Source organism: Siphateles boraxobius, unplaced genomic scaffold (assembly GCF_051911475.1).
Source record: "Siphateles boraxobius isolate OS27281-9 unplaced genomic scaffold, OSU_SipBor_1 68, whole genome shotgun sequence".
In the NCBI taxonomy this organism is placed as follows: domain Eukaryota; kingdom Metazoa; phylum Chordata; class Actinopteri; order Cypriniformes; family Leuciscidae; genus Siphateles; species Siphateles boraxobius.
This window is the reverse complement of record NW_027509195.1, coordinates 6,837,237-6,863,531: the sequence shown is the minus strand read 5'-3', so window position 1 is coordinate 6,863,531 and position 26,295 is coordinate 6,837,237. Positions and strand designations below refer to the sequence as shown.

General features: G+C 39.9%; 1 protein-coding gene across 6 annotated transcripts in view; it reads right to left on the bottom strand.

The window, feature by feature from the left end:
- Positions 1 to 26,295, bottom strand: part of nol4lb (nucleolar protein 4-like b) — a 96,449-nt gene that overhangs the window by 42,885 nt on the left and 27,269 nt on the right. For all 6 annotated transcript variants that reach the window (XM_077214226.1, XM_077214224.1, XM_077214223.1 and 3 more), the window contains one exon: positions 5,034 to 5,181. In XM_077214226.1, coding sequence (XP_077070341.1) covers positions 5,034 to 5,181 — 148 coding nt within the window. The remainder of the gene's footprint in view (positions 1 to 5,033; positions 5,182 to 26,295) is intronic.

The following is a 26,295-nucleotide window of genomic DNA, read 5'->3' as shown; positions in this document are numbered from 1 at the left end:
CAATGAACAAAACATATTTTACAGAATTCATTAATCTTTGTTAATGTTTATTAATAAAAATACAGTCATTCATTGTTTGTTCATGTAAATTCACAGTGCATTAACTAGTGGTAACCAACACAACTTTTGATCTTATTAATGTATTAGTAAATGAGCCCGACCCCAAACTTCTAAACGGTACTTGGTCAAATGATGGAAATAGTTCAAAATGAAACTCATAGCATCAGCACGGACTCCTGTGTGCAGGTTAAGTGTTGGCTACAAGGGCAATATTGTGATATCCATGTCTAATAGCCCCAGGATAATCACACCTTTTGCTGAACATTAAATAAAAGTATGAGCTTCACACGCTTATCTAATTATTTATTTTTACACTTGACCTCCATCACTAGCCTCCAGAGGGAAAGCAGTCAAAGTCACACTGTCATTTTCACATGGCCTACATTCCCTACCACATACACACACACACACACTTACGACACAGGCTCTGGGCTACGGTTGCGTTTGTCCTTTGGGTTACTTTGCCATTAGGGTTGAAACAAATCCACCCATGTAATGACAAAGGTCATTTAAATCCATCTGAGTTCTAATAGCAGGTCTGAATCACTCAAGCTTTAGCATTCCTGGGCTTCAGCTGGTGGCATCCAAGGAACCTGCACTAGAAGCAAATATGTACTATGCCCAGGTCATATTTCACCCCAATTGCAAAAGAAAAAAATAAGAAATTACATTTTGCTAAAAGGAAATGAAGCCTATTTTAAAGAAATGCTGGCATTATAACACTATTTTCATGGCAAATAAGTATTATTTTAAGTACTTGCCGGCTTTTTTTATCATTCAAATTTAGCTGGGTGGCTAATAACACATCTTTCTGTGATGTGACAAACTCAGAACACATACTTAATTTTTACTTTAAGCATATATCCCCCATCAATTCCCATTATATAAATCTAATAATATAATATAAAATAATATATACAGTAAATAGAATTTAAATATTATAAATTATTTAATTAGTTATTTAATTTCATTTAATTTGTTGAACTGCCTTTCATTTAAACAGTATACGTATACATTCATTGCCTTACTGTCATTTTACTGTAAAAAAAATATTTCAAAAAAGAGAATCAGTGTTTGGGATAAGAATAAGAGGGGAACTGTTGGGGGAGGGTCTAAAATGTCATTAAAATTTTAAACTGATTTTTTTATTTATATTTTTTATAAAATAAATGAAGACAAATGTAAAAAAATAAATAAAACAAATCTTTACATTTTGAGGTAAGAAAGATAGACATATTTTTGTGTGATCAAGACACAATGCAGGCTGAAATGAACTTGCATTCCGACATGACCATGTCTGTAGCATCTGCACTAACCAGGAGGAAATGGCTTTGACTAATAATGCCTTTTTATTGCACACTAGTCAGGTAAGGATATGATTCACTTGTTAACATTTATTAAATACTAGTAAAGGCACATAATTCACTGCTGCAGGGCTATAATGCAGTAAAGAGCTGGTAAAATGCAGTATCTCAGCTTTATTATACACCACAGCAGGGATCTGATGAACCCTTCCAGGCCAATCACAGGGTGCAGTGATGTACAGGGGTAGCACAATGCTTTGGGGCAAACCTTGACCTTGACAGCATCTGTTCAGAGAACACGGCTCCACTGCTATGAGCTTCAGTATCTGAATCGCTTAACAACATTTTTAGCACTTTGTGTGTTTGTCCCTCATACTGAGGTGTTAAGTAAATTTTCTCCATCCTACAGCTCCTAAAGTGTCCACTTGAACCATCCCCCCACTCTCTTCCTCTCTATTTCCTGTCTGGCCTCGGGCTTTTGCACAGAAAAGGCACGGCACCAAGGCCACAGCCAGTGTGAGCCACAGTGTCAAGACCGACACTGTATGCTCCTGATCGCGCACAAACCACATGCTAAACACCTACTGTAAGCACAAGTCAGGAAGCAGTTACACCTGCAGGTTATGCCATTTACTGTATGAACATATTGAGTAAAGCCAAACAAACTACTGAAGCCCAACATCTAAATGTAAAATAAATATCACTTCACAGACTCACTTTTCTTTTTTAAATGACTAGAACGCACCAGCAATGGTTTAAAAATGTGCAGAATTCCTTTTGAAGCCACTACAACATGCTACTTCAATCCAAGAGAACAAAAGTACAACACTGTTTTTTTTGTCCACAAGTTAGACCGGGTTGGGTTGAGATTAACAGCATGAGTAATTATGCATTTAGACAATGATTAACTTTTACAAGAGGTCAAACATGTACAAGGAAGGAAAAGAGACGACCACACCTAATACTTGACCACCTCAAAAAAGACACTTTCTGCAAATATAACCGATCACATTTGCCCGTGTCTCCTCAAGTTCAGGCAATCTGAAATCAGCCTGAGGTGATGAAGATTATTCTTTGTGGCAGAACATTTCACTTTCAAGAGCAACTCTAATCAGTCAGACAGAGCAGTCTTGATTACCTGACCTCCCACTTTTTTCTCTTTTATCTCTTTTTCCATCTCTCTTCCATCATCATCATCATCATCATCATCATCATCTCTATACATTCTTGTCAGAGTCCTGCTGCTAGAGAGGTTCAGGGGGTCTTTCTCAGCTGATGGCCCTCAGAGAGTACTTTTGCTTCCATGAGAGAAGCTCCAGAGGACAGCAGCACTGGCCCTGTTTGACAGCTGTGTATGTGTCAGACACTTCTATCCAAAGCAATTAACGGTGCATTCAAGTTATAACTTCATGTTTACACCTCCACGAGCTACGGGAAGGTTTGGCTAAAGCCATGGAGATCCTTAAAATGTAAAACAAGGCTTTTTCAGTGAGCCATTCAGTATTATACACTTTCATAATAGGTTTCTTGCAGAAAAACTGATTTAGCAACTTAGTAATTGGAATACCATCAAAACCTAATATGGCACACCTAATTTAATTTACTGAGTGTTTGTGTCTGTGTGTTCACGTATACGTAGCCTATATGTTTATCTGAAGTATCTAAAAATAAAACTATGTATGTATTTTTGCTCAGCTTTCTGTATTGAAAGTTTTAGATTGCCTTCAGAAAGATTACAGCTATATTTCCACCATAGACAGGGAGAGAGGAAGAAGACGAAGAATACAAGCTCTCTGCTTTGCCATCATCTAAACGCAGAGCTTTTATCGGTCGCTAATGTCACCCACAGACAAAGAAACTGCTGGAAAATGTAGCAAGAAACCACTGACCTTAAAGACCTGGAGTAACTTCTTCTGACCCTTCCAGTAACTCACCCAAAAACAAAAAATTCGTAATTTAAACAGGCTTAATTAGGACGAAAGCTTTCATGCTTAAAAAAAAGCACAAAAAATAATAATTAATTTGACTCATGTGACTCTTCTGAAGTCATACGATAACATTGACTCATAAATCGAGATCGAGTAAGTGAGTCTAGAACACAAGAAATGGATCAGTACAATTATAATGATTTTGTAAACAAAATTAACTGATATTGAAAAGATCGTATCAAAAAAAAAAGTTCATAAATCAGACTAACATCGCTACTTCTGTCATGAAATCTCATTAAATTGCCAAGGACAGCTTTGGTGGATGTAGGTATTTTCAGTCAATAATAAAGCTCATGTCAACATTCTGTGTAACTACCTTGAAAAATAAAGACCAGAACAGTCCCCTGAAAATCTCCTTTTGTTGTTCATGGAAGAGAAAACAGGTTTGAAACGATATGAGTGCGAGTAAATGACGACGGATAAATTAATTTCGAAGTCCTTAACCATCCAAAGACGCATCCACACCATTCTATATCTTCAGAGCTCTCGCTTTCCGTCTCTCTTTTTCTCCTTATCTCCATTCGTCTATAATTTTTTCTCTTTGTCCAGATGCTTCTCTTTCCTTGAAAGCAGCAGGGAGTAGGCCACTCGATCGCAATCGATACATACGTACATCTCTTCTCGCCTCATTCAGGCCATTCCACCGCTCTCAAATAGCATGTGTGTAAAAGAACATGCTTCATCTACTCACACAAACAATCTTTCAACAACACTGTCAAAAACATGAATCAGTATTTTTGTCTTATTTTCAGAAGCATCTGAGCATCCATATCTAAATCTATATAGCAGATGTAAAAAAAAAAATCTAAAATATTAAAACTTAAAAAAAAAAATCATTTATATTTTAAATTTTAACATAAAGTACCATTAGTATTTTTTACCAAGAGTTTTTAAATAAATGAACACTTTTATTCTAATTGTATTATGCATTAAATTGATCAAATGTTTCAGTAAAGACATTTATGATGTTATTTCAAACAAATGCTGTTCTTTTGAAATTTCCATTCATTAAAGAATTCTGAAAGAAATGTTTAAACAAAAATATTAAGCAGCGCAACTGTTTTCAACAACAGCATATTAGAACAAGTTTTGAAGGACACTGAAGACTGGAGTAATGATGCTGAAAATTCAGCTTTGACATCACAAAAATAAATTGTTTTTAAATATATTCAAATAGAAAACAGGTATTAACTGTAATGTTCCACATTATTGCCATTTTTTTATGTTTTATTAATCAAATACATGATGCAGGCTTGGTGAGCATTAGAGACTTCTTTTAAAAATGTTACCGACTCCATTAGGACATAGATATAAATGAAGATTTTTCTTAATTGTATTTTTATTATTGTAATTTTTTTTTTAATGGAAAAACCTCACTAAATCTTACAAAATGTATGCGTTTATGAATTATAAATCTTCCTTTTATTTATGATTTTTCCAAGATATATTATTTGAAATTGAGTCTGAATATCCTACATTTAGTGGAAAAATTGTGTATCTTCAATAATCCCCTTTTCAATAATGTATAATTAGATTACTGGAAAACAAGAGAAAAATACTGATAAAGAAATTAACTTTTTATGCTGAAGACATGCAAACATGCATTTCATTTGAGACTCTAGAGTAATCAGAGGGTTCAAACCCTTTATTAAGACGCAGATGAGCATACAGTGACTCTTACCGTCCTCTTCCTTGTGTGTGTTTTGCGGGCTGTGCATCCTATCTGCGCTGGAAGGATGGTTCAGGTCAGACAGTGCGATGTGACGTTCAGCTGATATCCATGTGGGGTCACTCATATCAAACTCCTCACTACTCACTGAACACTCATCCTGTGGAGAAAGAGCCAGAGAGATGTCAGTCCGATAGCTGAGGCAAGATTGCTCATATCGGCTCAACGTCTGTGCATGTCTACAAAACTAGAATAGATGTGAAAGTCAGATTGGGCCGTGATGTTGGCAGGCAAACAGGCCCATGAGGAGCACTGTCAGAGAGAGCAGTCACCCCCTACTGAGTGACAGCATCACTCATACACACACACAGGCGCAGTGGCCCACCGGGACCACCAAAATTATGACTGTGCCTCAAAGCACAGTGCAGACAGCATGAATACATAGAAGTGTTATAGTGTACTGCTTCAGTATATCTATTCTATCGAAGGCATGAACATGGTGAAAAGCATGATTTATTGATGACATATTCACATTCTAACCTCTCTAAAGCCTGATTCAGTCAAGTCATTCCGTTTTTTTGCCTATGTGTAACCGCTTTGAAAATCAAGCAATGACCATGAATCATTTTATAATTGAAGGAATATGTATCAGAAAATATTTGATTCATATGTGTGAATAATGGTTTGCACTGCGGTATATAAGGCTACATAAATACATGATTTGTCGGCTGAAAAACATGCATTGAAATGTAAATAATGTAATGTAAATAAAATATGTGAATTATTTTCCAAGGTATGCATAAACTGATATTCTATACGCAGACATATTCACAATATTCCACTATATCATGGACATGACTATGAATAAAAAATAAAAAGCAAGGTTGTAAAAAGTTGTTCAAATAAAGAAAATTTTCTACCATCAGTGGGACTTTCATTCAATGGAACAGATGGCCTAAACGCTAGCTTTGTTAGTTAATATAACACTATTCAAACGTTTGGGGCCAGTAAAACCTTTTTTTAAAGGAATTAATACTTGTTTTAGCAAGGATGCATGAAATGCATTAAATAATCAAAAGTGACAGCAAAGACTTTTACATTGATACAAAAACTCTATCAAATAAATCCTTTGCATTTGAACTTTCTATTTCAAGGAACTGTAAACAGCACATCAATATATTAGAATGATTTCTAAAGGATCATGTGGAACTGAAGACTGGAGTATTGGAAAGTCAGCTTTACCATCACAGTAATAAATAGCATTTTCAAATATATTTAAATAGAAAACAGTTATTAAATTGTAAAATATTTAAATTGTAATGACATTTCACAATATTAGTGTTTCTACTATATTTCAAATAAATGCCAAAATATAAACCAACAATCTTTAGAATGGTAATGTAAGTCTTTGGAGTTTTTTTGCGGTTGTTGTTGCTAGATTTAGCACCAGGAAAAAGTCTAAGTATATTCACTTAAAGAACAGCACACCTCTCCAAGAAAATAATGCATGATTTATCATTCATGTTAAAAAAGTGGTTATTCTTAGAGAAATTAATTATGATGATGATTATAATTAAAGCAAGCTCATGTAATTTATACATTTATTTTATTTTTCAAATGTATTTATCCATTTCAGAATTTTTTTTTTCATCGACATAAAATGTGTCCTGTTTTGTAACAAGTTTCTTCAAATGAATGACTGCTTTCTTAAATAAAGATTTTAGATAGATAAATTTTCTCCATTCAAAATACTAAATTCTCAACAGCACTGAGCCAGTCGTCTGTATAAATATGTGAATCAAATAGAAATAATTGCATTCTGTTTGTCACATTTGATAGCATCATTTTTTCAAAATGAGAGTTTGAATGACACTTCTCAAGTACATTTATAATGTTAAGGGTACAGAGAATTCACAGAAATATTTGGCAAAACAATTTTTGTTCCTTTTCAGTCGATAACGTCGGGTGTAGGCGACGTCGACTGAATTGGGGTAATGCTAGGGAGCCAATCCTCTTCGAGCACTATTGAACGAGCCAATGGAATTGCTGTGCGTGATTCACATCACACACTCTGCCCCAGCGGCGCTGGTATAAATACAGAAGTGGATGCACGTACTAGTTGCCTTTCGCTTCGGAGCCGATCGTGGATTGATGTCTCTGAAGAGTGCTGTTGTTTTCAATGAGCGAGTGTGTCTGTGTTCTTGCGGGAAGACCTCCCAGTGTTGGAGTTTCAACAGCGCGAGTGCAGAGGTGATATCGAGCTTCTTAGCTCAAAAGTGCAGTATTAATAGCATCAAATTTCTCTGTTTGTTTGTGTGTTGACGGCTGGTAGGGCTGTGAACCTACACTGGTCTCACGGTTCGGTTCGGTTACGATTATCATGTCATCGATTGAGTTCAATTCGGTATCACAATGCATTTTCATGCACCGCATCCACAATTTTCAAATTTACTTTAAAAGTGATCCGTGCGCGTGCGTGTGTGTTCGTCTATTCGGGAAGTCGCAGTGACAGAAACAGTGACATTCCAGTTTGAATTTCAAAGGCCTGTTTATGCCATTAAGAAAATAAAATTTTATCAAATCAATTTTGTTTTAAAGAAATGTTTATTTAAAAGCAGCGTTCATTCATCAGTGTATATGTCACCATTAGAGGCGCACATCCACCGTCGATAGTTCACTGTTGAAGCTGACGATCATTTATAATCACCCGTAACAACACAGAATAATTGTAATTTCACCATCGGCTAGCAGCGAATACTTAAATCAGAGAACAATATTGAGGCGGGTAGATTATTTGTTTTGGCTGCGGATTCGGGTGACGTTGAAGCTCATTCTCTTACTCTAAAGCAGTCCGGCTCTGCCAGGCGTAACAGCTTGGGGTGAACACGGCTAACATTGTTTATCAAGTTAATATAGCTATTACCTCCTGCCTATTCTATTTGTGCGTGACATGAGCGCACACAGCACGTGTCTTCTCCAGGTCGTGCTTACCAGGTTGTTCATAAAAGCCGAAATGTGTCCAGATGTAGGCTTTTAAAGTAGCTGGAGCATTTTTAATTATGCGCACACATCTCGCCTCCCTCTGCCAGTGTATGGTATCACGACAAAGCACATACGTGACAAATGACGAAAGAAAAGCGTCAGTACATTATAACCGGTTATGGTCTATTACTGAACCGATTACTGAATCGTCCTCGTCTGCATCGCGATGCATCGTAGAAACGATTTATTTTGACACCCCTAACGGCTGGTTAGAGGGCGAGAAGTGAGTGCTTCACAGTCAGCTGATTCAGTGTTGCCGCGGTCATTCCATGTGTGCTCCCGCACTCGTGACGGTCACATTTCCTAAAAGAGCAACACGGGTGTGAGTGTGTCTTTTTCAAGATGCCATTCCATCCGTGCATTTCTGGGTGCTGTAAAGCTCTATCCCCCTCAGACAGTCACGAAAGCTGTATCGTGTATTTGGGCTTACAGCACGCTGAGACAGCTTTCGTGGATGAGTCATGTTCTCAAGAATCAAGAGTCAAGAATATACCATCTCGCTGCTGAGATCGAGACTCGCCTACGTCAAAAGCGTAGGTGCAGTCCCCGCCTCTGGGCCCCGCCCTGGCCCTTCTTCTGGGTTACCTTTCCAGAGGAAGACCGGGGTGCCGTCCAACCTGGGTGATCTGAGGATTACAGTGAGGGGTGATCCGCCCGGCAAAGCCACGTGGATCCCTCACTCACCGCAATCGGTGGAGCTCCCCAATGAACCTGCTGGTCCCTCTGTAGTGGACCAACCAGATGTTTCATTTGGCGCCCCTCCAGGGGATAGTTTGTCTATCGCAGCATCGGACTGGGAGCTGAACTCTGGAGATGACTACTCGGCTGTGCTGCCTCCCTCTGGGAGACCAGCGTTAGCCGAGCCAGATCTAGAGATGTCAGCTATGCTGAAAAAGGCCCCTAGGCGTCAGGGCGTGTGTCCCAAGGCATCTCGGTTGGATGATTGGTTTCTCGAGCCCGGTGGCTTTCTTTCCTGAAGTGCATGAAGAGCTTACGTGGGCGTGGACGGCACCTTTGTCTGTCAGAAACCGCCTAAGTAGCTCCTCCCCCCTCACTCCCCTTAACGGGGGAGCGGTGAAGGGTTACGAGGCTATCCCTGCAGTGGAGCAGTTCTATTGCGGATTCAACTGTGTCCAGCGGCCGCTGCCTCCTGGAGAGGTGATCCTCATCACCCCTCTGAAGCCTGTAAGTTTTCGTCCACTCTCACGGGCAAGGCTTACAAAGCTTGTGGGCAAAGCGCTTCCTCTCCGCATGCCATGGCATTGCTCCAGGTCAACCAGGCCCAGGCAGTCATGAACATGCACAAGGGTAGTCCGGACCGTGAGATCATGGGTGAGCTCCACACTGCAACCGACCTTGCCTCCGGGGCACAAAGGTTGCAGTTTGCGCGATCGGTCGGCGATGTCCACACTTGTGATCCAGGAGCGCCATCTCTTGCTCAACCTGGCTGACATGAGAGAAGCGGACAAGGTTCGATTCCTGGACTCTCCCATTTCTCAGGTTGGGTCATTCGGTGACGCTGTGGAGAATTTTGCCCAACAGTTCTCTGCAGTCCAGAGGCAGACGGAGGCCATCCAGCACATCCTGCCCCGGCTGCTGCCTTCACCCATCCTCAGATCCTCGGTCTGCCCGTCCCCAAGGGCGTCCGCCTGCAGCTGCCTCCGCTCCCGCCGGACCATCGCAGCAGCCTACACCCAGGTCCCGACGTGGAGCCGGCCGCAGAAGGGGCGCCCAGCCTGTTCCAGATGCTACCAAGCCAGGTGCTAAGCGACAGCGGAAACGTTGAACCGAGACGGGCCCCCCAGGGATGGAGAGGTTGCTCTATGAGTGGCCACCGATCCACTCCCTCCAGCCAGTTGGAGGGCTGGTTGGAGCTTTTTAATTATGTGTGTGTCTGTTCCGCCGTTGGCTCCCGTAAAAGTGGGATCAGCAGTACCCACATTTTCAAAAAAAAAGAGCAAACTTCTCTATTCCTGGGTCCCAAGAGCGCCATTCTGACGCTGTGTGACCCTGTATAGCCTTACACCCCTCAGCCCCCCTTGGTCGCCAGCAGGCAGCTTGGTGCGTTCAAGGACCTGGTCATCCACCTTTTCACGCGCCCCCTGGCGCCAGTGGAGACAGGTAAGTGTTGCACTGCACACTAACACCACACTCTCCACCTTGCTGCCCCACCTCAGACTCGGCTATCGTTCGGCTCCGCTCAAGTCAGAGATACGACATGTCTCTACCTTGTGAGGGTTTGAAGTATCAGTACAGAGTCCTACCCTTCGAGTGCTCCATAGCCAGTTGAGTCTTCAGGTCAACTGGGAGAGAACAATCTTGCCCACGGGTTGAGTATCTCATTTTCAGTTTGGAGAAGGACTCGGTCCAACACGTCTCTTCAAGAACAAGAGTGTGTTCAGCTGTGTAGAAGTGAGAAAGGGTCCCACTGAAAGAACTTTAAGAGGCTCCTGGGGCATATGGCAGATGCAGCCGCTTGGCTTCCTCCATATGAAGACCGCTTCAGCACTAGCTTCATGATCAAGTCCCGAGGTGACCGTGGCAGAGGTGCATGCCCTGTGTGACATCAGTTCACCCCGGCCTGCTGTCAAACCCCCACCGACTGAGGGACCATGTACAAAGGGCGTGCTTTAACGGAGGTCTGGGCGACCTACGACTGCATGGGCATTTGTGCCTAGAGTTGTTGCAGTTCACCTCGCTTTGAGCCACCGCTGCTCAGCGAGCCTCTCTGGATTCGTTCCCCTGCCAGTTGTGTATTTCTGTCCGTGCGCACAACCCTTGGACAGACACAGGCTTTCAGCTGGCCCCAGGGGCCCCGCAGAAATGCATTCCCTAGTGAGCCTTCTAAAAAAGCGGCTATGCGATTCATTGTTGCTTGGCGCCTGCTGAAGTTCTGTTATTTTCATCACACTTACGTGTTGAGCAGAGATGCTCCTAAGCTTAGTGAATTTCAACACACTCAGGTGTTGAGAAGAAATGCTCCTGAACCTCAGTGATTTCCACATGTAGCGTTGAGCAATGCTCCTGTCTTGTGCGCACGTGTCCCTTGCACCTACTGTGCCAGGTCAGGAGTGGAGCAGGTCTTGATAGTTGCCCCTTATTGGCACAACCAGACCTAATTCCCCTCGACAGCCTTCCTGGCTTCTCCTGAATACATTTCACGGACGGGGCACGATGGCACCTGCGTTCAGACCCCTGGAGAGCAAGCTGCACGCGGAGGTTCAGGTGGCTACCGCAGAATATGGGGCAGTTACCATCACTTCTACAAGCACCCCCTGAAAAAAGGAAGTTTTGCTTACGCGAAATAGAAGTAGAACCTATTCGTTGAGTGAGTCTTCTCTCCGTGAGGAGATCCTGAACGCGTTCTGTCATTTCAGTGCTCCCTTTCCTGCAAGATGGGTTGGAGTAGGCTGTTTTCCTCCACGAGGTTGGCCCACTGAATGGTGGCTGCCTTCATCTTGGTGGAGATTCCGAGATGCACATGTCCACTTAGGTGGTGAGCTCCTCTTAAATAAGTGTTTTCCCGCCTAGGCGTTGACACAGAGTGCTTTGCTGACAGACATTCTAGAGTTGGGGGCTAAGCGACACCTATAGTTGAACCGCTGCTTCCCGCGGGCTCCCTTCTCATGAAGCCAGTTCACCGTGAGCCCGGTTCAAAGTGTCGGCTTGCTGCGCCATTCCCCTTCTATGGACTGGATATGTGCGCCATTTCTCATAAGCAGTGTGGAACCTGTGTTAGGCTGGGTCCATTTGTTGCGATCCCTACGGTGATCCCATATGTGTATTCTTCCACGGTACGGCTCCCTACGGCAGAGTCCACTTGCCATCACCACTGAACCACCGCTGACTCCGAGTTACGCTCGGCTCCTCAGCGAAAAAGCAACTAGTGCGTGCATCCACTTCCGTATTTATACCCGCGCCACGGGGGGCGGAGTGTGTGATGCGAATCACGCACGCCAATTCCATTTTGTTCAAAAGTGCTCGAAGAGGATTGGCTCCCTAGCGTGATCCCCATTCAGGTGACGTCGACTACGTCCTCCCTTCCCTCCTTCAGGGAATGGGGGTTGCATACGCAACCAGGACGTTCCCTTGACTTATTAAATTGCTCTTCAATTTGAGAAACCTGTTCAGTCGAGGAAGGATCCACCTCTGAAGGATGGTCATCATCACATTTTAATTACATAATAACCTACGCAGATCGTCAAATGAATGTCCCTAAATTATCTCAAGAGCTCAGGCAGTTCCATTCGTGTGTTGATTATCTACATGAACATCTCAAACTGGCTCAATCGAATGTACACACTGTGCCAGGTTTGTAAAGCAATGAAATACCTGTGCATAATGTATTGGACAGAAGAGGATGATTTATTAGACAGGCGAAAGTAAAAGCCGCCCCAGGGAAAGCAGGGTGAGGACCCATCTGCTCATGCCTGTTGTTGAAGGGGAACCCTGCCACCCCGTCACACGGGACAACCTCTGTTTAAACAGACGGATTTCCCCCCAGAGCTGCCAATCACACAACACCTCGCACCACCAGCCCAGCGCCAGATCTGATTGGTTAAGGTGTTTACATGCAAATTTGACAGTGCATTATTAATGTAAGAAACTCTTCCACCCTCTCCTTTCCTGCTGCTCCCTTAAAGGGTTTTTTGCTGTTAAAATACTTAATTCTATGCCAGTTTAATGTGAAAAGGTGACTACAAGTAAAGCACTTCTATATTGTCTTATAAATGCCATAGTGGCTCAATGGTGCCTTCAGAATATTTAAACAAATTGCACGTTTGACTAACTTGGTGGAAGCAGTGGCATGAGTGTGGGATGGGACTATCTGTTTGGGATAGTAGTGATTGGATAACATGTTTGGCCACAATAAATTCTGCTCAATGCAACTATAGTAGCACAGAAACTACATACTTTACCTTTAAATTAACCAGGAATGTGTTTTAGGAAAGTCAACATGTTCAATTTTGATCTCACTGCAGGACGCAAAAAATAAAGATGTTCTCTTTTTTACTAGTTCTGATTTTTTATTTGCCCTGCCAATGTTTTCACCAGCTCTCAAGCACAAAAGCGTGACCAATTTATGAAGCAGTAATAAGGCTGAAATGAAAATTCAGCTTTGTATCACAGGACAAAAAATATATTTATAAATATATATTAAAGGTGCAATGTGTAAAAATTTTGAGTATCTTTTGACAGAAATGCAATATGACATCCATAACTATGTGTTCAGTGGTGTATAAAGAACTTACTTAACAAACCGTAATGTTTTTATTACCTTAGAATGAGGCATTTATTTCTACATAGGCGCGGGAATCCCCTTCTATGAAGGTCGACATAGTTTCTACCGTAGCCGACAGCGAACAAACAGCGTTACAGAGCGCGTTTCGTCACTACCTTGAAAGAGAAGCCGCAGAAAGCTAGAAGCTAGCCATAAACACCATGAGTAGTGACTTTTCCCTTGTCAGTGGTGTAAAATATGTAGTTGGATTGTTTCATGTAACTTAATTCTTCTCCCTCGCTGTGTTATGGTTTTGCTATGTGGGTATAAATGTGCTGGTTACGTTCGTGAGACAGCTGATTAGTACTCTTGTCATTGACCGTAAAACAGTTACAGGAATCACCAACCCGTCGATCTTGGAAGCATTTAAGTCGATCGAGTTTCCAAAATCAAAAAGCTTAACGCTTTAACCAGCTCAGCCACAGTAACAGCTCATATTAGCCATCGAAACTTTTACTACCCTGTTAGAAAAAATATATAGTTGCATAGTTTCATGTGGTTCTTCTCCCTCGCTGTATTATGGGTTTGCTATGTGGGGAGAAATGTGCTGGTTACGTTCGTGAGACAATCAACTAATTACTATTATTTTATTACGTATTAAGACCCTTGATCCTCACCTGACTATGGCTTTGTAAACTTTAGTTTTGGTTTACTCTGGCTATTCTCTGCCGTCTCAGACAACGATGTTTGTCCCGTTTGAGACACGGTAGCTTCTTCGAAAGGGAGGGGTGAGCGGTGGGCTGAGCCCTTAGTGTAAACTCGCAACCGAACCGCTAGATGTCGCTAAAAGTCACTCACTGCACCTTTAAAAAGAAAACATCTTAAACTAATAACATTTCAGAATATGACAATATATTTTTTAGCAAATAAACGTAGCCTTGATAAGCATAAGATACTTCTTTTTGAAAACATTTAAAAAAATATTACTGATCCTAACCATTTGAATGGTAGTATACATATACACAATTATAGGAATACTAATTAAAGTTCTGTTAAAAAAAAACATCTTTAAAAAAAAAATCAAAACTTATTTGTAAACATTTAACATGTAAAAAAAATCAATACAAAACCAAAATGAAGCAATGTACTTTTTTGTGGCTTCTTTTAAAAAAAATTTTTTTGCAACAAACTAGAAATTATACAGCTATAAATATAACTTCATAAATCACTCTTTTGGAAAATGATAACATGAGATGCAAAACATTACTTATTGGTTTGTTCGCATTTACACATTTTTACTCAAGCTCAATTTTGTTATTCATGTTAATAAGATAACAGTATCTTGGTGACAAATTAACAGAATTTGAAGTGAAGCGATAAAAATGGATGTGCTAGATCAACAAATGATTTTCAGTGGCAGCGCAGCACTGGCCTGAAAGGAAAAGAGATTGATCTTCGTCAGGTGATTGTCAGAGTTGTCGACCAGCCTGAAACCCTCACACTGACCCAGGCCCAACAGGCCATTCTTATTGTGGAGGCCTGCACTGGCTTTAATAATCAACGTTTGAATAATACATCAAATCAAACAAATACCGGATTCATGTGTGTATGTGTATAAATGTGCCCCCAGAGATCCAGAATGATGCCCAGGGGTCAGTTGAAGTCAGCTGATAGGATCAGACAGCAGAGGGAGGGGTCAGAGAAACCCTTTTAAGGTCACAAGGAAACATGCTGGCTCAAACCATCAGGAAGACAACAAAGAGGATCGCACTTAAAGCGGCCACACACTCGTCCCACCCCCCAAACCCTGCGTAATGTATTCTGCCACATTTTCATTCCCTTGCTGAAGTCCCGGAATGGCCAATCCAGCACCTCCTTAATCATCTTCCAATAGGACATCAAACAGAGCCTCTTTTAATCTGACATTTAACTCCTTTTCAATTATAATCTTGTAAAATCGCGTTTAACCGCTTCAAGCCCGTGATCAGCATCGCACGGCTAATCCAATTTAGGACAATGCAGGTCATCAGCGGCCGAATCTCTCCAACTCCATCTCACCACACCCCTACGGCTCAATTCTGATGGTCTTTTATTAGTTTTTATTGTTTATTAATGATCATGCTTACAGCCTCCTCTCATCTGCATGCATGTGACATTCCACTCTCTCCCTCTCTCTCTCTGACAAATTGCCGTCTATGCAGATAAAGAGTGCAGGAACAGCCTGGCATTTCCCCCTTCATGAAACATCCTGGCTCCTCCGCGTCTTTAATGAGAATAACTGATAGAAACGAGTCCAATCACCCGGTTTCTTTCAGTTACAGAGGGTTTGGGTGGCTCTGTGGGCTGAGCATACTGTGTTTCAGGGTTTCTTTTGTCTGAAAGCTGTGTGTGCATACACAAAACACAAAGAGCAGACGTCCTTGGGAGATGGTCTCTTCTCAGCCAGGGCTGGGCGTTACCTTTGTCCCGTCTTGCTTTTTCATTTAGTTGATTAACTTTGCTTTCATAATGATAAGCTTTTGGGTGGGTGAGAATGAAAGGAGCCTTTTATCGCTTTAACTGATTTACGTTCACGCAGCTTGAACCTCCGAGCCATGATTGTGGACATTTGTAGAGTGACTTTATTAGCAGGTTTAGCTTGTTAGCGGCCCCGCTGTATACTGAGCTGTAAATTGTCTAAATTAAGACGTGAAGGGGGTAAAGTCTTTAAAAAATCATTAACTTTAGGAGCGAGTCTATTTTTAATAGCATGCCAAGGGGAGTCAGACTACCTGCTCTTCTGCCTTCAGGTCTGAAGTTCAAAAAAAGGTCTTGAGGAAAACCAAAAAAACAGATAGCATATTAATATATACAGGTTCATCACGTAAATACACATGCCTAATGTACCTTCAATGATTGATGCCTGCCTTCAGAGGCACGCCGTGCTGTTTTGTCAAGCACAGAGGCACTAAAATATGAATATAAATGAATGTCTTTCTCCGAGACAGCTTAAAGCATGCATGAGAACGCTGGGGCAACATTTGCTTTCCTGAGCTTGTAAAAAAGCTTTTGTAAGGAGATTGGCCCCTTCTACCTGCGTTAAGAGATGAGGATCTTCTAGGCTGGGCTTCTTTTTGGTACAGGGCCATTTAAAGCTAATCCAGTTAGCAAGCCAACCCTTCCTGTCCGACTCTTCAACCTTTCCTTCTCATATCGGCAAGCCGCCTGATGGTGTCCTTGTGAGGAGCACAATGCTGTGGAAAAGGGTTTATGTTGGCAAGTCCAAAACTATTAACCTGATCAACTCCATTTGCTTCGCAGATACTGTCAAAATCAATGAAACTCTCATAAAATGCCTTTAATATTAATATAACTGGGTTTAGACTATTCACAGCACCTTTCTACATTGAATTATTCAGCAATAGAAAACAGTGAATGCAGCATCAAAGAAGAGTGAGGTGGCCATGGTATTTCCTGAGCCTAAATGATTAGTTATGCGATTGTTTTGCATATACGTCTGGAACAAGCGATAATTCTCAGTGTCTTGTCTTATTCAATCTGCAATTAGTTCCCCTTCTTTTTCCATCTTTATAACCATATTAAGCATGGCAAAGACAGCAACATGTCTCCAAATGCATAAAGAAATAAATTTAAAGGATTAAAAATAAATAAATAAAAGGAGGAAAGCATATATGTGCTGCCATGGAAACTGATCTATAGCTGCAATACTGAAACTGATTTAGACAAACAAAAAACAGACATACATTTTTAGTCTGGACAGTAATGTATTGGTGTTCTAAAAATAAAATAATAATTGTTTATGGACAGACATTTATGAGAGTTCTAATAAAATAATAATAATAATGGCTCTTTATCTTCAAAAACCATATACTATTTTAGTCTAGACACAAAGTTGTGTGTTGTAAAAAAAACACTCTTAAAATAATCAGAATAATAAAAATGTAGTCTTTTATCTTATTATAACTTGTAATAACATTTTTTTTTCATGTTAAGTTAGCAACAGCCAAAGTTAGCCAATTTTTCACACATCCACCACACACAAGGTCACAAGATCTTTCTGGGACCAAGGATGAACACTGACAGCTGTCTGTCACGTCGAATCCTTTATTTCTCACGTCCAACAGATGTCTGAGCATGTTACATGAGCTTTCTGTCTTTGACCGCCTTCCCTCTGTCCACTGGGATCAATAGCTTCCCAAGGAAGCACACTGTATCATCTCAACATGGAAAGGTGAGCGTATTGATAAGACTGCCGTTACTCTATTAAGACCTGTAAGACTGCAGTGCACACTTATACAAGGAACCATTCACCCTCAAACACGCACACACAAAAACACACATTGTGAGGTCCGATGAGGATTAACATCTTGCAGACTGTGAGCTTCCACTGCAGAATATTGATTGGGTAGGAAAACCGGCCATGAAACGGGAAAATACTAACACTTACACACAAGGTAAAGGTATACATACATAATCATGTCATGTCAAAACACACTTGGTGAACTCGCGCTTCCAAAGTATGCTATAAAGTAAACGCTAGATAAAAAATAAAAAAAACATGTGGGTGCGGATGTGATCAAATCACTGGAAGGACAAACAGACAGTTTGATATCAGTGTCTGTTTGAGATATTACACCCCAGTGTCAGCCACAGGCTAAAAAACATAAAGCATTCTGTTACATGAAGATGGGCTATGATCAATGATTCTGACTGGATCTTCATTGATCCAGAGGCGAGGGGAAGGGAGCTATTTCTGCCTGCCGATGTCCCTCTTTTCCTCTCTGAAGAGCAGCGAAACCAAATCTGCACGCTCGGTAACCACCCCTGCCCATTATTCTGTACACGACCCAGAACAAAAGCCAAAAAGATGAAAAGAGCGTCTCTCAGAGGCATCACTCATTTCCGTCATAGAGGTCTTCACATGCTTTAAAGGTGAAGTGTCCTTTCTTCAGTGTTTAAAACATGTTGTTAATTATAATCACTTTCTTTGTTCTGTGGAACACACAAATAATATATGGCATCTCCTTTCAATACTATGAAAGTGAATGAGGGCTGGTCTGGGACGGTCAAGCTTAAAAAAGGACACACACCATAAAAGTAGTTCATATTTCTACTGCATTATATTCCATTTTTTATTTTATTAAATAAACAAATATTTATATTTTCTTTAATAATTTATTAAACTATACAATATAAATATATAATTTAATAATTTCTCACTATATTTATATAATTTCTTCTCATATTATATTTATAAAATGTATCATGTTTACATATTAGTGTATAATTATAATTAATTTAGATTAACAGAGACTAAATAGAAAATCTGTACTTTACTTTAAATGAACTTTGGTGGCCAGATACAGTATCCAAAATATTGTAAATTTCCCTTATACTTGCATACAGTTTAAACATTAATATCACAGCAAACAAACAATATTTCACTGAATGATCTGAACATTTATCAATAGGCATTCCAGATTAATTAACCACGTGTGTATGAACGGACATCAGTACGGTCACAAGGAAGATGAAAAACTAATAATATAACACGCAATTTTATTTCACGCAATTCTGACTTTATAACACGCAATTCTGAGAAATAAAGTCAGAATTGTGAGATAAAAAGTGGCAATTACCTTTTTTCTTTTTCTTTCTGTGGTGGAAACAAGCTTCCATAGTTTTCAACTATGATATTAAGGAATATTTGTTAAGCACCAAATCAGCATATTAGCAAACGCAATCATAAACGCAGCAAACACAGAACACATTTTTCCATTTCATTGCGCTACTTTTCCGTTGTTTTTATCTCTAGACCTTTTTTTTTTTCTACAAACTACATGTGATTCATTACCAATGAACCAATTATACATTAAAGTTACAATTGACCCATCATCCTACATAAAAAAAAAAAAAAAAATCATCTATTCAGTGGGTTTCCTGAATGACTAATTGTTCATAGGAAACCCTTGTATAACTAAACTAATATTGGGTTCAACCGACCTTGATTAAATGCATGTCTTTTTACATTAGACATGCTCATGTATTTAAAAACAGACGGAGCTTAATAGAATGTAACAAAATGCAGGGGTCTCTTAAATCCAGGACATTTTTTTACCTCGAGATGAGAGATTTCTGTCTCAGCACAGGTTGCTATTAAAGCAACACAACTAAATTTGGGGGTGTTGTATTGTAGCTCCTCTGCTTTCTGAATCAGAGGTGATCCAAACACGTAATCTGTTCCCCCTCTGTGCAGGTAAATGAAACAAATGGGGCAATTTTGTCCATTTCTTATTGTACTCTGGGGAAAAACATCTTGGCTTTTGGGTAGATACTTGCTTAACTGATATTCTACAGAACGACTGCATTAGATTTTTGAGTTCTTTTGAGTTCATGGACGTGATGGCGATGATCGATCATGAAAGCGATAATCGCCATGACTTTTAAAAATATATTTATTTTTTATGATTGATTATTTCGCCATTTTGGGCAGTTACTGAGGTCTGATTGGTTGGCTGTCCGGTTAGAACAGCATGCCGTCCAGACCGGCGAAATAAAGTGAAACTATATTTGAAAGCGTGCAGTGATGCCTGAATAACTTCGAGAGTTGTCATGACAGAACTGTATTTTCATTATCAGAGTGTTTGGCATGGTAATGGGTATGACAATGTTGATTTATTTTATCTTGGCGGAATAGATCTTCTACGCTGCTGCTGCGGCTGGTTATTGCAGAACTTTGTATTTCAGTGCAAGATGTGCAGCGCCAATCTGCCATATCCTATAATGAGAACACTATTGTAATAGAATGTTGTAATGTTTGTGCTTCCGTGTTTCCCGTGTTCCATGTTGTTACGGGAAGAGCCCATCCACAACGGGAGTTACACATTCAGACAAGCACAATCAAGATCACGTGTGCATTCACGCCCTTTTGTGCAGTAATATTACTTTTATGTTCTATGATTAATCTCACATAGGATGCATTTGGTTGAGTTTATTAACCTGCTAGCAAATCGCTTCAGTTTACTGGTGTTCATTCAATCTTAACTTGAATGCCATGCCCGACATTATCGACTCGGATTATTTAGACAGTCATATTCATTTTAGATGTTTCTTTTTCCAAAACATTGATGATATAATTCATAATCCAGCAGTGTTATTTTTTCTTGTCATTTTTTTCAACAGTAGGCCTATGTTTTAATTAAAATTGTTTCTCGTCATGGCATCGAAAACGCACAGGGATGCCTGCAATAACCCGATAAAGTAGATGAAAATAGAGTTAAGTGCAAGATATGCAGTGCCAATCAGCCATATACATTAAATCGTAATGAAAGCATTATAAAATGTTGTGAATACTTTGTGCAAGTTGCCCATGTTTCAGCGCGTTGTTACTGGAAGAGAGCATCCACAACAGGAGTAACAGATTCTGGCTAGCACATAACTAACTTTTAGTTTAAGTTCACTTGCATTTGTGTCCTTTTCTGCAGATACCAGTTGTAATGGTACGCTTATGTTGTGTATCTAGGAACAGGCCTCAGTTTACTGATGTTCATTCAATCTTCACTTATTCCTTTTAGATGTTTCTTTTTCAAAAACAATGCATTACTGATAATCTAGCAGTGTCATTTATTGCAGACAGAAAGAATGTGTTTTTTTAAAGCGGAACTTGAGTGGAGTCATTAAACAAACATTCTGGCTTTTTTTCTTCTCAATGAAGTGTCTTGTGTTCCTGTGAAGCGCATAAGCCTTTGATACTTTCTCCTGCTGAGATAAGACAAAAACATAGTCTTTTTTTCCCCTTTGGCATAGATGTTTTTCTCTATGAGACATGCATCGCTGCTGGAATTTTAAAGGGAGCCATTTCTTGAAAAACGTCGACAATAAAGACTTGTTTTATCGTCTTTTATGGGTGGAAAACATCTGTCAAGGACCAGCACATAGAATTACACAGCTGTTTGTGTGAAGTGAAATAAGAATGTAGGCTACTTGCATAGATGTCCTGATGTCCTCTCTCACTGATACACTGACCATCAGGACCTAATAGAAATGGTGGTGTATATATAAACCAGATTACGCTGCAAATGCCACTCGAGGAATACTGATATTTGAGATGACCTCACTTCCTGTAAGATATACCTTGGACTGGAGCAATGGCTTTATCCAGGTCAGCAGAGACGAGTGGCATAGCCGTGCATGTTTGTGACCTCTGCAACGGATCTCAGCCCGCTCTTTCTGTATGCACTGACCAACTGATGTCTTCCCAATGCGGTTTCTGCAGCCGACCACTATTGTCTCTAAACGACCTCTGCTACTGATCCCATCATCTCTGTCTGTGTGTCCCAGCCTTTTTGTAAGCATGAACAAAAGGGGCATGATCAATTTAGTCTTTCAGGGACACAAGACAAGGTTCGGCACGAGCAGTTTGCTTGTGAATGGAAACTGCAACAGGAAGATCATCTGGTTTAGATCAAACGCTAAAAGGAAGAACTGAAAGGAAAGAAAAAGGGATGATGACAAAGATTTCCCATTTTACAGACAGATTCGTATGGAGCAAGCAGCAACCCAACAGAATTTAAGAGCAGATGACACATCAAGCCTCAGGAGGTCAAACCCAGCATTCAACAGACACACGGATTACTGTAGGTTCCACTACTGCTATTCTCCTCTAATCCAGTCAGTCACAAACCTATCTTGACGATTAACCCCTTTCCCTCCTCCACAAACCACAAATCCCACAAATAAAGTACAGATTAATAATCAGGGATAGATAGGGATGGGAATTTTACGATTTTGTTAAAGGGTTTTGGTCGATTTTGAACTCTAACTCCACCTAATGATTCCAGTAATATTTATTAGTACTTTTGAGGAATCATCAAATAAATGACCATAACTTTACTGTAGCCTACACATCTATACCATACTTAAATCAATTTTTTAATAAATAAAAAAATAAAAAAACTGAACAATAATAAAAAAAGTAACACTCTGATCCTGTGAGTCCATGTGAATCTTTATTCTTCATATTGTCATACATTATGAGTAATAAATTCAGTATAGTTCAAAGTTAACAAACTATTTTAAAAATAAGTTCCGGTAACTGAAATAAAGCTGAATTAAAATAAAATGTAAATATCACATGGAAAACCTCAATTTAAAAAACAACTTAAATGAAAATGTTACTTTAGGAACTAACAGGAATAAATAAGTCTAATAATAATATAAATACTATAATGTCTATACATTATACTAAAATAGCACTGCATTAATTAAAAGTATAGTCTCAGAAACTTTGAATAGTTACAAGTTACAACACAACGATTTTAAGTCGGATATAATTAAAAGTAATGACTTTGGTTCAGTGAGTGAGTCAGATGTTAATTTGGTAACCGTTCTGAATGATTCACAAAGTGACACAGCCATTATAGACAGAGTTTGTTTTGTGACTATCTGCGAGTCGCTGTAACAGAGCAATTATAAGGAACCAGCTCATGTGTCATTTGTCCTCAAATTGGACTATGCTGGTCATACCATTTATTTGTTGCTCCGTGCTCATGAAAGTGATCACTGCAATACTTTTTACTGTAATATTTTTCGGTGTAGAGAAATCACATTCTCATCACATTTAATTCAGACTGCAAGCTTAAAACTCAACTAAAGCATCTGTGATGCAGTAGTTTTAGCACTGCAGGAAACACTGTCAGAGTAAAGGTGCAGTAACATTGCCAAAATCTTCAGCAAGCAAAAAAAGGTCCATTGTCTATTTTCAATAATGTAGCAATACACCGCCTATACTGAAGTCAAGCAGCTTTCTGTTGGTCAACATGGCAAATTTATGTGACCAACTTTAATCCGATGCAACTTTAATCCGAACATTTTCCTGATAGCTTTTATTTCTATTTTAAATTACTTTGAACAAGTTCCTAAGCAAAGATAAATGTGACAGTACCTTTAGACAGGGACCATCTACGCACATCAGTGGTACGTAGAAAAAATTAGCCTGGACCAGAGTGAAAGGCATTCTTTTCAGCAGGGAATTCACTTTCAGACTTTGGATAAGTAACGGTGAAGAGCAGGCTGCTCTGAAGAGACGTTCTGCTGGATGAGTCTTACATACAGTGAAGCAGCAGAAAAGCACAGAACAGCAGAGAGGGCACCAGGGAGCCTGTATGTCACATCCTAGATTACCCCTCAGGTCTAAGCACATGTTGCCCAAGAGGAAACGAGCCATGAAAAGATGGGGAATTACACGGTGGGGGACCCATCATCAGGAGAGCATCTCATTGGTTAGCCCGACCCTCACATGGGCTGTAAAAGAACAACAATAACATTCCAAACAAACATACTGCATTTGGCCACTTGGATGTAATGACAATAGATTGCTCAGTGGCACAGATGCACAGAGATGCTCAGAATCAATTAAGCTCAAACCAGCTGTGGCTACTTGGGCAATAGGAATGTTATGACAAATCAAAAACAGCCTGAGGAAAATATGGGGAAAACTTTTAAGTTGATATTGTCATTTGCAACCCATTTTAGTCCTGTAATATAGCATATTTCTGAAACACGATATTCTTGAACAAATAGTTGCACTTGTGTTGTACTAATGACCACCACAGGAAATGAAAGGGAAAATAGGCAAAAGATCATTTTTTGTGTGTAAAATATACAAATCAGCCACAGTGCAGCGAAAAGTGCACAGCAATGAAGGGGAGACACTCTAAAATATCAAGAGTGCAAAATAGACGTTCCAAAAATGTTTTTTCTGACTTCAAACTTTTGTACAGTAGTGTACTGTATATCATACATGGAAAAAATAAGAGAGCTTAGTGATTTGGTGGTTTGAGATATGGCACGTCCCATCTGCAGCGATGTGAGAACAAGTGCCCATACAGACCCATGAAACACTGAAACAGTGGCGCTGAGAAAGAGGCGCATCTCGGGGCTCCAGATGGGAATTTCGATTCGTCTTGTAATGACTGGAGAAGAGCAGAGGATGGTACAGACCATCTCAGAGAACGAAGGAGCAAAGAGACAGTCATCGGAATACCACAGGGACAAAACAAAGAACAATAGATTCAGACAACCAGAGCTGAGAAAAGGACGGAGGGGGAGAGAAACAAGAAGCAAAAAAAAAAAAGGATGAGAGAGGATGAGTTTGACTGTTTAGATGGCTAGTGTGCAGGGGGGAGGAGGAGGGAGAGAAGGAGCGAGGGAGATCCTCACTGACGAACAGCTTGGCTTTAGGGAGGGATTATGGCTCATGGAGCTTCACTTCTGCTGGACAGGCTGACGTGGGGGTAAAAAACTGATTTTATTTTGGAAGGCTTTATCCTTGCGAAGCTCTGGCAGAAGGCAGAGGATGATAAAGGCGGGTTTAAAGCCTTTAACCCTTTTCAACCCTCTCTGCTTTTAATTTGCATGGCCATTATACGTAATCAGAAAGGGATGTTTAAATAGCCCCAGTAAAAGTGCAACACAGTATATAAAAAATATAAGGTAGGATGTCATGCTAAAATGGAAAGAGTAACAGGGTAAGCATTGTAAAAGGTTAAACGATAGAGGGATAAGTGAATTTTGGCATTTGACTCAGTTGCACATTTCTTTGGTTCTTAGACCCCCACATCAGTCTATAAAACCACCTGCCAACGGTACAGAAGAGCAGAAAAGACAGAAACGACACCGGAATAATTGCTGAACTGTCTATTAATTGCACAAAACATAATTCACACAAAATTACAGCTGAGGTGGAGCAAGAAATAAGCATTACTTTAATTTTTATGCTGTATTTGGCAAGTGCCATTTGCAGTGGTGCAAGAACAAGTGGCTGTACAAACCCAAAAGGGACACAAAAACAGTGGCACTACAAAAGGAAAGGCAGGAATCTCTGAAACGCATTAATCTTAAGGATTCAAAAAGCACTTTTAGATATTTAGGTAAGTTAGTAAACTCGCTGTTCTCTGATTTCAGGCCTTCATGCATGTAAGCCTGCAGAACCAGCTTTGCCAGATCCTGATAAAAACCCACAACAAAACGCTTCAAGGCACATGTTGGAACTTTGAAATAAAATATATTATTAAATAAGAATAGTTTAAATCGTTGAATTATATCCTGCTAATAAAGTTGATAAAGTTACCATATAAGTGTATGTTTTTCGTCATTCATGTCAAAAATATATCCATCCATATATCATTTGCGACAGTGTTATCTGGGAAAGTCTTTTCTGGGGAAAAAACTTTAATATATAGACTATATGTAACATTCATTTACCTTAATCATGCAAGCTGCCCAAATCTGTCAATGGATTCCTTGAGTTTCCAAGTCCATTAATAAAACAATAGAGACTCTGATGCCCTTCCTTCATTCACCACTGTCATACTATACACTCTATAATCAGAGTATATAATTCTATATTAAACTCTATTCATATTTTCATATAGCTAGAATAATTTCATGATCCATAAACAATTTCAAACAGTCTAAGGGCCACAACTGATCAAAGGACACCAAACCTCAACCTTTCTGTCAAATGCATTTCTATTGTTTAGTTCAGATGTTATTTGCAAGTAGTTCATATACAGATCCTATACAACTTTACATGTTTTGAACAAGACCTCAAATAGACCCAACTGACAGCCCTGCACATTTTTCTCCCAGGTTGTATTTATACTCATTGTGCTAAATAAAATGAACAAACAAACTTTACAAAAAAGTAAAAACACACTGCGGTCAGCATCCATGTATATGCATGATCAATAATCCATCAAGCGTGCAGAAAGCGGATATTTATCAACATATGACAGCTAATACTCAACTCCAGATAGAAAGGCTGACTGATGATAAACATTCTAAAGCAACCATGGACGCTATCCTGTTGCCAAGGTATCGCGATTGCGACGCACTAAACATGTTAAAATAACCGTCTTCATTCCGCCACACCGGCAAACGCTTCGCGTGTTTGTACAGGTTAAAAACCATGGTAAACAACGGCTATGTCGTTTTAACTGTTCAACTTAA